Source organism: Hemicordylus capensis, chromosome 2, assembly GCF_027244095.1.
Source record: "Hemicordylus capensis ecotype Gifberg chromosome 2, rHemCap1.1.pri, whole genome shotgun sequence".
Taxonomy (NCBI): Eukaryota; Metazoa; Chordata; class Lepidosauria; order Squamata; family Cordylidae; genus Hemicordylus; species Hemicordylus capensis.
In genome coordinates, this window is record NC_069658.1 from 233,661,246 (window position 1) to 233,675,751 (window position 14,506).

The 14,506-nt window shown below is 48.9% G+C and overlaps 1 protein-coding gene and 1 long non-coding RNA gene across 2 annotated transcripts; one reads left to right on the plus strand and one right to left on the minus strand.

Annotated features, from left to right (window-relative positions):
- Positions 1–2,428: 2,428 nt before the first annotated feature.
- Positions 2,429–13,557, minus strand: LOC128343842 (major histocompatibility complex class I-related gene protein-like). Its single transcript, XM_053293277.1, has 4 exons — positions 13,434–13,557; positions 10,066–10,350; positions 5,080–5,367; positions 2,429–2,433 (listed from the first exon to the last, which is right to left on the minus strand). Exons 1-4 carry the CDS (start codon positions 13,555–13,557, stop codon positions 2,429–2,431), a joined length of 702 nt encoding a protein of 233 aa, XP_053149252.1.
- Positions 7,058–7,550, plus strand: LOC128343394 (uncharacterized). The gene is made up of 2 exons (XR_008315501.1): positions 7,058–7,148; positions 7,266–7,550. It is a non-coding gene; the product is annotated as an uncharacterized LOC128343394 (long non-coding RNA).
- Positions 13,558–14,506: the final 949 nt, after the last annotated feature.

Consider the following 14,506-nt stretch of genomic DNA (forward strand, 5'->3'; position numbering starts at 1 on the left):
CCCTCCAGAGCTCATTTCCCAGCCATGCTTGTTGCTGGGTGTGTCGTTCTCTCTCTCGTCCCAAGCAAGGAAGAGAATGAACAAAACATGTGCTGCTGGCAACCAACATGGCTGGGAAATGAAGCCCAGCTGGGTGGAGCTCGGTGGGAGGGGTGAGTCAGCCGATCCTCAGGAGCTGGGCGGCTCACGTTCTCTTACCTGGTCCGCCCTATTAGAGCTCTGTCTCTGGATGCTACTCCCATTGGGAATAATGGAAGACCAGTCCAGTCCAGTTTATTGTATATGACTATAAGCCTTTGTTTGTCACCTTAAGAGGCGCAGCAGGGAAATGCTTGACTAACAAGCAGAAGGCTGCCGGTTCGAATCCCCGCTGGTACTATATCGGGCAGCAGCGATCTAGGAAGGTGCTGAAAGGCATCATCTCATACTGCACAGGAGATGGCAATGGGAAACCAGCATGGTGTAGTGGTTAGAGTGCTGGACTAAGACCGGGGAGACCCGAGTTCAAATCCCCATTCAGCCATGAGACTAGCTGGGTGACTCTGGGCCAGTCACTTCGCTCTCAGCCAAACCTACTTCACAGGGTTCTTGTGAGGAGAAACTCAAGTCTGTAGTACACCGCTCTGGGCTCCTTGGATGAAGAGCGGGATATAAATTTTAAAATAAATAATAATAAATAAAATAAAAACCCCTCCTGTATTCTACCAAAGAGAACCACAGGGCTCTGTTCTCTTCTTTACGAAAGAATAACGGAAGTCACTTTGCAAGGTGCAGCTATGCAGTGGTTAGTAGGAATGGAACAGCCTGGCGCTCTCTGCAGCAGTGCAGGCGTATTTTGTACAGCCTCACAGAGAGCAGGCAGCTATGGGACCATTCCCATTAAACTGCTCTTTTTGTGAGCCAGTGCCCGGAGTTCCTTCTCCATCAGAAATTATTCTTTGTTCACTTTAGTTCATTGTGATCTTTGATCAAATACACAATCCAGATCAAATAAATCTACCCTGAGGGTAGATATCAGTATAAACACATACATGCATATCCATACGTAGAATCAGTTATGTAGAAGATTGAGATAAAAAAAAAATAGGATAAAACGAAATCTAAAAGAAAAAGGAGGGACGATTAAAACTGACCGTTTCTGACACACCATAAGCACATTTTAATCACAGCCGTACAGAATTTGGCTACTGAGTGCAAGACATAAGTGTCTTTATCAGAAAGAGAGGAGCAATATATCATAAGTGTCTTTATCAGAAAGAGAGGAGCAATATATTCGGAACGCAGCTCATGACAGAAAGAACAGCACAGAAGCACATGGCCAATCGTCTCGCACGGTCTCCAAATAGGGAACATTCTTAGTTAGAAATCACAACTGGTAGACTTCTTCTTCCACCCAGCCACACTCACTACCTTCATAGTTTACTTACTGTTGTGTACAAAGGCCAGGTATATCCCAGACCAAAGCAGGATAACAGCTTTGGCCCTCATGATGCTCCCCTCCAAAAGCACCGCAACGGGAACCCAGGGCTGGAATGAGAAATAAGACCGAATGAGTGAAAGAATCCCAAACAACTCTTATGGGAAGGGATACTGGCTGGCATTCGGAACAAGGAAGCACCAGTGTAGCAAGAGGATCAGGCTAACATCACTTCCCAACAGACTGCACCAAGAATGGGACAATTTTTGATGACTTCTCCTTTTCCCGGGAGACTTCTGTGCCACCGTGCACAGCCCTCGGGGATGAATTATGGGGTGACACAGAGAGTTTCCTGAGGAAAGGGAAGTCGACCCAAATGGCCCTTTCCCTGATGCACTGTTGCAGTTAGTCTGTTCATCTTGCCACACTGGCATTTCCTTGCTCTGAATACCAACCCACAATTATTTCAGCCTTCCTAAGCCTCTTCCTCAGTGGGGAAATGACTTGACTAGCAAGCCAGTGATTGCCGGTTCAAATCCCCGCTGGTATGTTTCCCAGACTATGGGTAACACTATGGGACTATGGGAAACACCAGACTATGGGAAACACCTATATCGGGCAGCAGCGATCTAGGAAGATGCTGAAAGGCATCATCTCACACTGCGCGGGAGATAGCAATTGTAAACCCCTCCTGTATTCTACCAAAGGCAACCACACGGCGCTTTCCAGATTAGACCCTGCAACGGGGTCACGTCATATCTCAGAAGTGTGCTTCCACACTTCCTGCATTGTGACACTGCAGTCCCTACGTGGACAGCGGGATGCCGTTCACATTCCCAATGCCTTGTTTCAAATTTAATTGCTGTGATATAGAGCACGGATGTCGTATATCTTGCGTAAAAAGGTTGCTGGTATTTGGGGTTGTTAGTTTCCATGAGACTGCTCCCCTGCTGCTGTTTATGTTTTCAATGCTACTTGCCTGAACGGAGACATTTTGCTGCTGTTGAGCAGCTAGCCTGGAAAGCGCCCAGGAGTCAAAGCCCAGGAGCTTTCAGCAGCCCCATAAGTGCACTTGGGGGGTGTTGGGGTGGCCCAGAGCGAGTGGTGGTGTAGTGCACATAGGGTGCCAACCACCCCCATGGGTTTCTAAACCAAGGGGTACAGGGTTCTGTTGTTTCTGAGGTATTCTGAGTGTGGATTCTATGATAGCAAATTAGAGTGGATTCATGGTGTCTCATTGAAAATCTCATTTGCTATCATAGAATCCACACTCAGAATACCTCAGAAACAACAGAACCCTGTACCCCATGGGTTAGAAACCCATGGGGGTGGTTGGCACCCTATGTGCACTACACCACCACTCGCTCTGGGCCACCCCAGCACCCCCCAAGTGCACTTATGGGGCTGCTGAAAGCTCCATTATACCTTATGAGGAAAAACCTTAAAGACGCGTAAACTTCAACAATTCCCCAAAAATCAGCCCTCTGCCCAAATCCTTTGAAAAAATTCAGGTAGCTTCCTTGCCCCTACCTGGCACTACCACCAACCCCACACTGCTCTATGCCACCCCTTTCCCCCTGACGTGAAGCGATATACCCTCCATTATACCTAATGGGGGAAAACCTTAAAGACATGCAAACTTCAACAATTCACCAAAAATCAGCCCTCTGCCCAAATCCTTTGAAAAAATTCAGGTAGCTTCCTTGCCCCTACCTGGCACTACCACCAACCCCACACTTCTCTAGGCTACCCCTTTGCCCCCCACATGAAGCTATACATTTGCTGACACCTCCATGCTTCTTTATGGAGAAAAACCTTAAAGATGCATAAACTTCAAAAATCATTTAAAAATCATCCCTTTGCCCAATTCCTTTCAAATAATTCTGATAGATTCCTTGCCCACCCTAGGAACTACCACCCACCACACTCCACTCTACGATACCCCTTTCCCCCTGACGTGAAGCTATACATTTGCTGCAATCCTAATTATTCTCTATGAGGAATTCAAAAATACTTTAACAATTCACCAATAATCAGAGGAGTGTTCAATTGCCTTGGGGTTTTGTGGGTGGTAGGCACCCCTGTCTGTCTACCACCCACCCCACATTTGTGCCCCTAGGTGCTCCACAATAGGAGATATGGACTGGTTCGGGTTCCATTATACTCTATGAGAAAAATAATTAAAAATATTTCAAATATTCATTAAAAATCGTAGGACTGTCCGATTGCTTCAGGGTTTGGGTGGTTGTTGGCACCCATGGGTGCTCCACAATAAGGTATAATGGCCTCATTTGAGTCCCATTATACCCTATGAGAAAAAATAAAAATAAATTTCAAAAATTCATTAAAAATCGTACGAGTGTCCGATTGTTTGGGGTTTGGGTGACAGGTACCCCTGGGTGCCAGCTACAATCCTACCAATTGTTGGATGTCCAAACTGGTTCAAACCAGTTCAAATCAAACCACCCCCTGGTTCGGTTCAAATTTGAACCTGCAGCTCGAACCTGATGGCTGGTTTGGTTCGAATTCAAACCTTCGAACCACCCTGGTTTGAATTAGAACCAGTTCGAATTCGAACCGGTTCGCACATCCCTACATTTGGGCACAAACCTGTTGGGTTTGCATTGGTTGGAGTACCTGTCCACGAGGGGAAAGGCGGTTAATGTGGCAGCATCAGGACACTTTTTTCCTGGAAGAACGCACCAGAATGGAGTTCCAGCACCCGTTTTTCTCCAGTGACAAGCCACCACCGACATGTTTCTTCCCTTCTTAGCACACATTTCTCCCCAAATTGTCTGATTCCTCCCTCTCTCCCTGAGCCAGTATTTCTCTCCCTCCTACCCTACACACCAAAGTGGAAGCACTTCTTGCCGTGCACGTCTTCTAACTTCCTGCCTCCCACCGCTGCCATGCTTCTCCCCACTCCTATATGCCAGCTGGTTCTTCAGTGCACAAGGCACTTGCCCAACAGAGAAAGAGGGGAGAGACAGAAGGCTGCGCAGAGCAGGTATCTGGGCATAAGTGAGTGGACGGCAAAGTAGGGGACAAGAAAGGAAGATGGAGAAGGACAAAGAAAGAAGGTAAGACGGTAACATCACGAGCAAAGGGGGTGTGGCCTGGGCTGCCGAGAGCCCAAGCGAGCTCTTGGCTCAACATTTCAGGCAGCACCGGCTGCCTGATGGGCCGTTAAACGTCCTATTGGGCAGTTGGCGCTGCCTGAAATAACTGACGGAGAGTTCGCCTGGGCTCTCAGCAGCCTGGGCATGGGAGCAGGGATTTTGCTCTGGGCTCCTCCAGAGCCCGAGCTGGCAGCCCTTTTCATTGGCAGCCCGGGTTCTTTGAACCCGTTGGCACCCCTGTTGAGAGCTCCAGAACAGGGGGCAATCCAGATTCTTCATCCAGGCAGGGGGATGGGATTGAGAGAGAAAGCCAAGGGGAAATGAGGTAGGCAGCAGTGTGTTCATAGGCTGTTTTCTCTTGTAGAAGACTCCAACCCCCAGATTCCACACCCCGTCACCCGGCCCTGGTTATGGCCTGAGCGGTATTCCTGTTGGAGCTCTCACTCCCCACCCCAAGTGCCCATGTGGGTTCAATTCCCAGAATCTGCCCCCTACCCCAGCCCACCCTAAAGAGATTAGACCGCCTACCCTGCAACGTCTCACCAGACATTTCCCAGACACTGAACTCCAGAGGCTGTGGCTGACTGGCATGTTCCACATGGCACTGGTAGTGGCCCCTGTCCTTGGAGTTAATCTGGATGCTGAGCCAAGCATGGTAGGTCCCATCTGAGTTGGGAATGACATCCCCGAGGAAGGTCTCCTGCTCCCAGACTGCCCCATCCTTCATCCAGGTGGCATTGATTGCCTTAGGGTAGAAGCCATAAATTTGGCAGATGAGGGTTGTCAGGCCTTCGTGGACCACCTTGTGTGCCACCTTCACCAGTGGGGCCTCTGGAAAAATGGAAACATGACTGATAATACAGATAACAACACATCTCCAACCAACAACCTGGATGGCTTTAAGAGGGGTTTGGATAACTTCATGGAGGAGAGGTCTATCAAAGGCTACTAGTTGGAGGGCTATAGGCCACCTCCAGCCTCAGAGGTAGATGCCTCTGAGTACCAGTTGCAGGGGGGTAACAGCAGGAGAGAGGGAAGGAGAGATGGCACGCCCTCAACTCCTGCCTGTGGATTCCAGCAGCATCGGGTGGGCCACTGTGTGAAACAGGATGCTGGACTAGATGGGTCTTGGGCCTGATCCAGCAGGGCTGTTCTTATGTTCTTAACTTGCAGAACAGATGCTGTAGTTTAATCGCAGGAAGAGACCGCATATGGTTATTATAGAATCCCATTCCTGAGATGGGATATCTTATATCTGGATCTACCCTGAAGAGCATTATTCCGTGGCATTCCTTAGCACCTTCTTACACTGAAAATACTCAAAGACAATGAGGCTCTCCACATGAGCAGTGTGGAGAGCCTTATTGGGCTCTGTGAGGAGAGCGGGCTTAGTCCACTCTCCCCGAAAACAAGCAGGGAGCCATCCCTGAGGAGCTGGATTGGCTGCCCACACAACTACCGACTCCGTCATGGAGCAGGTAGGGGCAGCAGGGATCAGGGGCCACCCAGCTCCTGGAAGTCTTGTAGCCGAGGCTTGTAGCCTCCCGGTTAGGGGTCTACTCATGTGTTGCAGTCGTGCAGTGGCACACGATCAGCATCACGGGGTTAGTGGAGCACTAAGGGCTGGGCTCCCTTAGCTCGCTTTCTTGCGGTCATGAGAATAGCCTCAATAATTAAGAACTATATAATTTAGCAAGGGAGTTTATTCTGAGCTTCAGAAAGAACATCACCAGGCAGCCATGGCTAAACTGGACAGATCCCTGTAAATTTCTAATATCATGGACTATGGCTTCCATGCCAATACCATCAAGCTTTGTATCCTCACCTCAGCCATCCATTAGCGGTGGAATTTGGAGTCTTGGGGGCATTGCTCTCTGATGCAGGGCATCACAACTTCAGTCCTCTTACAGGTGTTGGACTACAACTTTCTTAATCCCTAACCATTGACCACTGTGGTTGAGGATGATGGAAACTGTGGTCCAAAACCAGCTACAAAACCTCCCCAGGGGGGCGGGCTTGTACAGCCCTGCTATAATAGTTACATTCCTGCCCTGCAGAAAGGTATCCAAAGGGAAGGTATCCAAAGGTAGGGTGCATACCTTGCATGCAGAAGGTCCCAATACAGCCCTTTACAGCATCTCAAGCTAGGTCTGGGAGCAGAAAAAATATAAGGGGAGAGTGGTACTACTCAAAATAACAAAGAAAAAAATACCACCCAATGCAAGAAATAGAAACAATGCCAATATACGTATGAATGGAACTTCTTGAATCACTTCATTAACATAAGTCACTTATTATAGTAAAACACTGAACATACATGAATCACTTGACAAAATACAAAACATTGCTGAACCTCCTAATCAGCCACTATCTGGCCCTCATCACGCTTTTAAACACGAATTTAGACTTATCCTGTTTTTTGTAATCGTGGTGCCCTAATTACGCATGATGAGGGCCAGATAGTAGCTGATTAGGAGGTTCAGCTCAGCAGCTGAGAATGATTGAGAGTGTTGTAAAACTGGAGTAAGACAGCTTGGTCAGTTCATCCGAGCAGGCTTGATAAGGCTGGGTGTCAGCTTGGGCAGCAGTTTGTGAACCGTTGCACCTTTTGGGTAATTATCTTTGATGTAAACATATGAATTTCAGTACGTTGTATAAATGTCTTCTCTCATTTTTTGCATTGTGCAAATGTTTTCTTTTATGTATGGTTTGTGTTTTGTATTTATAAGGACTCTGTCTAACTCCCTTGGAGAAATCTAAGAATGTTTGGATACAATCTACACTCCCTTTGGAGGAACTGAAGCAACATTTTTGGAGGATATTTTGAAGAACTCTGTACACCAGGGAGAATGTAAAGTTTATCATGTTTGGGACATAACAATTGTTCTTTCACTTCTGAGGAAGCTCATTGGGAAACAAGGACTTATCACGAAACCTTGTCAAGTGATTCATGTATATTCAGTGTTTTACTATAATAAGTGACTTATGTTAATGAAGTGATTCAAGAAGTTCCATTCATACGTATATTGGCGTTTTTTCTATTTCTTTCATTGGGAAGTCAGAGACCATACCTGAAATCCTGGATAGACACTGTTGGTCATTGCAAACAATGTTTAACCTATATAGACTAATGATCTGATTTGGTATAAGGCAGCTTCATATGACTGTAATTTAGCATCACTGAACTTGTGCTATGGTGTTTCATAGGTTTATGTCTTGGTCTCCATGCTGATTGATATATACATGAAACTGGTGGTGGTGGTGATAGAGATGAAGTCAGGACTCATCAGAGTGCACTGACACTCCACTCTATTGACATTTCCAGACAGGGAAATATTCCATTTGAAAACAGAAGCTATTTGCAGTTATCTGTTCTCTGACCAGATTACACTGCCCGCCCCCCACTATTGTATTAGCATTTTACATATTAGCAGCCTATTAGCAGTTTATTTCCTCTATGTGCTATTATGCAGTGCCATCTGCTGGCCACTTGTGGGAAACCTGTGATGGAAATTGCATGTTTTAAGACTATTTTAAAATGCCCCCAATTATCCTTTATTTCAGGACCAGGTGCTGAATACCTGCCTAGAACCAGCTGGATGAGTGCAAATTAACTAAAGCTATATCCAGACAAGAAGGAGGTTCTGTTGGTTGTGCTTCAGTGATTCTGGGCAGTGATGTTCAACCTGTCCTGGGTGGTGTTACAACCCCTCCCCCCCAAAAGCAGTTCCACAGCTTAGGGGTGCTTTTTGAGCTGGCTCTTACTTTAGATAGATGTCAAAGATGCATACAACAACTTTTATACCACTTTTCAGCAAAAGTTTCCAAAGCGGTTTACATAGAGAAATAATAAATAAATAAGATGGCTCCCTGTCCCTGAAGGGGTCCCAATCTAAAAAGAAACATAAAGACACCAACAACAGTCACTAGAAGTACTGTGCTGGGGCTGGATAGGGCCAGTTACACTCCCTCTGCTAAATAAAGAGAATCATCACGGTAAAAGGTGCCTCTTTGCCTAGTTAGCAGGGCATGCACAGTTACATTGTGCATATGTGGCACAAGGTGCCTTTTGCCACTTTGGGCTGGTGTGCCAGCTGCAGACTTTCCTAGACAGAAACAACCTGCCCTCCGTTGTTCTTGTTCTGGTAATCTCTTTGTTAGATACTCCAGTGTGTTCTCTGTGTGTGGCTGCCTTTGAAGACAGTCCAGAATACCACTGCAAGACTACTAGGAGTGATGGACCCATCTGGACATCTCTCACCCGTACTAAAAAGTGTAGTGATGTGCGCAGTCCGGACCGGCACCGAAGGGGGGCCTTTCTTTTAGGGTGGGGAGGGCTTGCTTACCCCTCCCGCCTCTTTGCCCCCTCCAGCGCCCATATTCCACAGTGTAATTGGGGCGCTGGAAACCAGCCGCCCCCACCGCCCCCCCCCCCCCGTGAGCGGATTAGGGCTAAAAGTTAAGTACTGCCGCCGTCCCGCCTCGTCTAGGCGGGTAGACCGGGCCTCCGATTGCCGGAAGTTCCATCTGGCGTCCTATCGCGCGCGCGCGCGCCCAAGGCCCCAGTTGGGCCAGGACTTTGCCGAGAGAGGAGCTCTGTTCGCGAGCTCCTCTCTTTTTAAGAAAACAATGTGGTGAGCACTCGGGGTGGGGGGGGGGGCCAGGACGGCGGCAGTACTTAACGTTTAGCCCTAACCCGCTCGCGGGGGGGGCAGCTGCTTTCCAGCGCCCCAATTACACTGTGGAATACGGGCGCTGGAGGGGGCAAAGAGGCGGGAGGGGTAAGCAAGCCCTCCTGCCCTTAAAGGAAGACCCCCCACCCGGACCCGGACCGGCCAGGTCCGAACCAGTCCGGCAGTTCGGAGGCCTTCAGAATGGCCTCCGGACCGGTTCGGACACACCCCTTAAAAAAGTGACTTGCATTCTCTGGCCTGGTTCACACAACCATTCAGATCTAGGTTAAATGTGGGTTACCAACATTAGTGTGATTGTGTGAACCCACACCAAGGTGTGGACCCAAACTTTGGGGTCTTAAGGTGACCCAAGATGCATCTGAGATTCCCACTTTGGCATGGGTCCACACAATCACGCTAATGTCGGTAACCCACATTAAACCTATATTTAAACGATTGTGTGACTCATCCCCCTTTCTCCAGACCACCTATGGAGGCTTGTACTGGTGGAGATTATCATGATTTCTCTACATACAAACCTTTCATGGGTGCTCTGGAAACAGTGAACATATGACAAAGGGCTCCATGAGTCATCTTCACCTCAAGCCATGGTGTCTGTGTCTGGGGAAGGCAGATAGACTAGGGAATCTTCTAGAGTGCAGTGAAGGATGCTTTGTCCATGGGCCACGTGCATGGGATGCTTTAGCTCTGGGTTTCCTGCACTGAGCTGGGGGCTGGACTAGATGACCTAAAAACACCCCCATCTCTATGATCCCGATTCAGTGGCACAGTCCATACTTCCACCAGTATGAAAGAACTGCAGCCCACCAACTCCCCTCATGACACCCCTCCTCACCTTTACGCAGCAGGGACTCATTTCCATAGGTCACAAAAGTCTGCAGAAAGTGAATGCAGGTCTCTTCCAGATAATGCTTCTTTTTCTTGTTCGTTTCCGTATCGCAATCCCACTCCTTCTTGGCCATTTGGGCCCCCGTATCGGCTGCATTGGTGGCTGCCCAGATGAGGGTCTCCTTGTCAAAGCTGAGAAAATCCCTCCCGTCGTACCCATACTGCATGTACCCCCCTTTCTGCCCATCCTTGCTCAACCGGCAGCCATACAAATACTGCCAGGTGTGAAGCCCTGCAAGAAACACAGAAGAGCAGGGGTGTCAGAACTGGGTCAGCACAGGCCCCTTACTTCAGCAACAACAATTTATATACCGCTTTCCAACAAAAGTTTTCAAAGCGGTTTACATAGAGAAATAACAAATAAATAAACAAGATGGCTCCCTGTCCCTGAAGGGTTCACCATCTGAAAAGAAAGATCAGATAGACACCAGCAACAATCACTGGAGGTCCTGTGCTGGGGGTGGATAGGGCCAGTTACTCTCCCCCTGCTCAATAAAGAGAATCACCACGTTAAAAATGTGCCTCTTTGCCCAGTTAGCAGGGGCGAAGCCTGAGATCTTACTATACCCATAAGAACATAAGAAGAGCACTGCTGGATCAAGCTCCAGGCCCATCTAGTCCAGCATCTTTTCCCCCACAGTGGCCCACATGATGCTCCTGGGAAGCCCACAAGTAGGAGAAAAAGAAAGCATGCCCTCTCTCCTGCGGTTGCTCCTCTGCAACTGGTATTCAGAGGCATCCCGCCTCTGAACCTGTAGCTTGCCTATAGCCAGGAGTGCACCTAGGTAATTTTGGTGCCCGGACCAGCTCCACCACGAGCCCCCCCCCCCCGCCACCCATGAGGCCCCTGAAACCTCCTTTTGGGGGCCTCCTGCTGCAGCGAACCTATGTTTTTTAATTTAAAGCCACTGCACAGCCAAGGTGGTTGCTGGGGTGTGTGGGTGTGTGTGAGCTGAGCAGTCGTCCTCCTCCCCCCACCCTGGCGGCAGCTGGGAGAGAGATATCATTGCAAGTCTGTGACGTCATGGGCTTGTGGTGATCGCGCAATTGCACAGGCGTGCCTCACGGTTCACAACAGCCTCTGGGCCGAAAGGATGTGCCCAGCGGTTGCTACAAAGTAGAAAATAGAGAGGGAGGGAGGCAACTGCTCGGCTTACACACACACACACACACACACACACACACACACACACACACGGCAGCCACCCCTTGGCAGCACGGCATCTTTAAAAAATAAACAAAAACGCACGTATGTTCTCAGTGGCAGGCAGGCGTGGGGTGGCTGTAGGAGCCCCCCTGGCCATTTGGAGGCCCCCCCCCCTGGACTGAGTCCCCAAGGTCTGGGGGTTAGAGCGCCTCTGCCTATAGCTATCAAGACTATGGTTTGGGGCATGTTCCGGGAGGAATGGTCCTCTCACCCTCTCTAGAACAGGGATTCTCCATGTTGGGTCCACAGATGTTATTGGACTTCAGCTGCCATAATCCGCAGCTCCAGTGGCCTTTGGCTGGGGATTATGGGAGTTGAAGTCCAATAACATCTGGGGACCCAATGTTGAGAATCCTTGCTCTAGAAAATCCTCTAGGAAATGAACGCTGATATTTGAAAACTCCTCTGTTCCAGCCTCCTCCCCAACAAACTCAAGCAATAGAAATCTGAACTGGGCAGAGGTGTGTGTGTGTGATGTGTGCATTGGGTGTGTTTCAAGAAAGAGGGTTCACATTTGCCTGCTGTTCCCCTGTGAAGGTTCCTACAAGCCCAGGGAGAAAAAGGGAGATCCAAGAGGTCTATCTCAGTGTTCCCTTTAACCAGGATTCCCAGATGTTGTTGACTACAACTCCCAGTATCCCCAGCTGCAGTAGCCTTTGGCTGGGCATTATGGGAGTTGAAGTCAACAACGCCTGGGAATCCCTGTTATAGGGAACACTGCTTCTTCACTTAGCTGCTTTCAAAAGGAAGAGGGTATGTATGTACGTACAGTATGCACTTAAGTATTTTAGAGAGTTCTAAGCTATCCTTCAGAAACTTATCTCATAGTGGCATATCATGGAAGAGGAAGAGGAAGAGGAAGAGGAAGAGGGAGAGAGAGAGAGAGAGTCAACTTAACACATGAGCTGCACTTAACAGCACATCAGTACCAACCTGTGGGAAGAATGAAGAATGTTCATTGTGACTTTTAAAAAATAAGGTCTTATAGTGATGGGAAGGATTTAAGGGAGAACTAGGCCTCACTTAGAGCAACTTCTGGGAGGATGGACCTTTCCTAATCAGGGAAAAACCCTGGGAAAATCACAACAGAAGGACCAATCCAGAGGACTGGGCAGGAACTACATACACACAGCTGCCACCACCAGCAGAAGAAGAGAAAGCTTTGCTCTGTTTGTTTGTTCTGTCCCAAGAGTGCCCTGAAAAGCAGCTGGCTGAAGAAATAGGAAGGCCACAGCCTGGAGGCTGGAGACAGCTGGAAGATCCCTGCCTATGAGTAATAAGATAGAGACCAATTCAGTTCATACTTCCCTGACGATGACACTTCCTTCTGTACAAATATGACTGCAGTTTTAACCTAATAAAGGGGTTCCCAACCGGTGGTCCTCCAGATGTTGCTGAACTACAACTCCCTTCATCCTCCGCTACAATTCACCATGTCTGGGGATGATGGGAGTTGTAGTTCAGCAACATTTGGAGGACCAACAAACCGTGTGGCCCTGTTTGGGACCGAAATTGGCCCGCGCTGCGTTGGCAGTGTGGCCGGAGTGACTCTCCCTGCCTCGCTGCCAACTCAGCAGGGCCGATCTCCCTCCCGAATGGGGCCATGCAGCCCCATTCGGGAGGGAGACCGTGCCCCCACATCTGACATCAGATGTGGGGGTGTGGCTAGCTGCCCCCTGCATCTGACGTTAGACATGGGGGGTGAGGTCAGGGGGCTGCGGCAGCGACAGCGACCAAACACAGGTCCCCACCAGCCTCCCTTTGCCACTGCATAGAAGGCTGTATGTGCAGCAGTTCTATCACCTCTTTTCCATTTCTAGGGTGGGGACACACTGCCCAAAATCACTGTGAGCACTCATGCTCTGAGATGGGGCCGATGGCCAAAATGTGTGGGCCTTGTTCATGGACTAACTAGCACACCGAGCACAAAAAGATCACATAGCTGCACTAAATAACAGGGATTTTTATTTTTATTTTTTGAACTGCACCATGGTGTGAACGGTTCCCTGCAAATCATATGGGGGTGTCATGGGCTGTGCATCTTGCAGCACATGTTTGCAGCAACCAGGGGGTTAATCCTTGGGGTGAAGGGGCAATCCTCTGCTCACCCTCACTCTGGTTGTAGTAATTCTGCCGGTCCACCAGTGCCGCCCTGAATGGTGCCTCCCAGTTCTGCATGCCCTTGGACTTTGCAGTCCAGAATGGGCCGACATTTCTCCCCAGCTTCTCCATCCATGGTGCTCAGGGCACGGCCCTCTGAGTGCTGCTGTCGTAGTGAATGATGGGCTGGTCATCCACAGACTCCACAGCTGTGAACTCAGGCAGCCCCTGGCTGGACTCCGAGACCCCCGTGTAGAAAAAGTCCATGGAGTGTGAGGAGGAGCCTGCAAGGGAAAAGGGACAGAATTAGGGGATCTGCACCCCCAAATGACCATCCATCACAGACCCTGTCATGTCTTGTGGTAGCAAGCATGACTTGCCATAAGAATGGGGGACTGGTTGCATATGAATGGGGGACTACATATGAGCACTGCAAGATATTCCCCTCAGGGGATGGAGCCACTCTGGGAAGAGCATCTAGGTTTCAGGTTCCCTCCCTGGAAGCATCTCCAAGATAGGGCTGAGAGAGATTCCTGCCTGCAACCCTGGAGAAACTGCTACCAGTCTGTGTAGACAGCTTCCCATCTAGAGCAGAGCTGCCTGGGACCCCATGGTTAAAAAGTTGGGCTACTCAGGTTTGAACAGGCTCAGCAGTGGGGCTTCCGTCGGTTTCTCACAAGCAGCAATTTGCTGACTTTACTGCCCCCTTCCCTCTGATTTCTGATCATGAGAATGTTGAGGGGTGTGAGGAGAAACATTAAAGTCCTCACACATCCAAGTATGCTCTGGTGTTAAAGAAGTTTAGCCCAAGTGGTTATCTGGAGATATTATGTTGCTTTAAAAAAAAAAAGTTTTATTAAGAAACTAAACATCACATTCTGAGAGAGACATAGAACAACATAGCCCTACAGGCACTAACCTTCAACAACAACTGAACAGTTCTAACTGACTCTAACTGCCTCCAGAGACCTTTTCCTCATCTCTCCAAAGCCCAGAAGAGGTTGCTGCAGTGCTAAGAGCAATGCTTTAGAACAGGGTTTCTTCACCTTGGGCCCCCTGCTGCTGCTGCTGCTGCCGCCTT

What these genes read in the sequence shown, in the direction of transcription:
- LOC128343842 (XM_053293277.1), bottom strand. Translation starts at nt 13,557, where the DNA reads ATGGAGAAGCTGGGGAGAAATGTCGGCCCATTCTGGACTGCAAAGTCC. An exon ending in TTACTACAACCAGAGTGAGG is followed by an intron (nt 10,351 to 13,433) that starts GTGAGCAGAGGA and finishes TGTTTCTTGCAG; the next exon opens with GGCTTCACACCTGGCAGTAT. An exon ending in TGAGTCCCTGCTGCGTAAAG is followed by an intron (nt 5,368 to 10,065) that starts GTGAGGAGGGGT and finishes CCATTTTTCCAG; the next exon opens with AGGCCCCACTGGTGAAGGTG.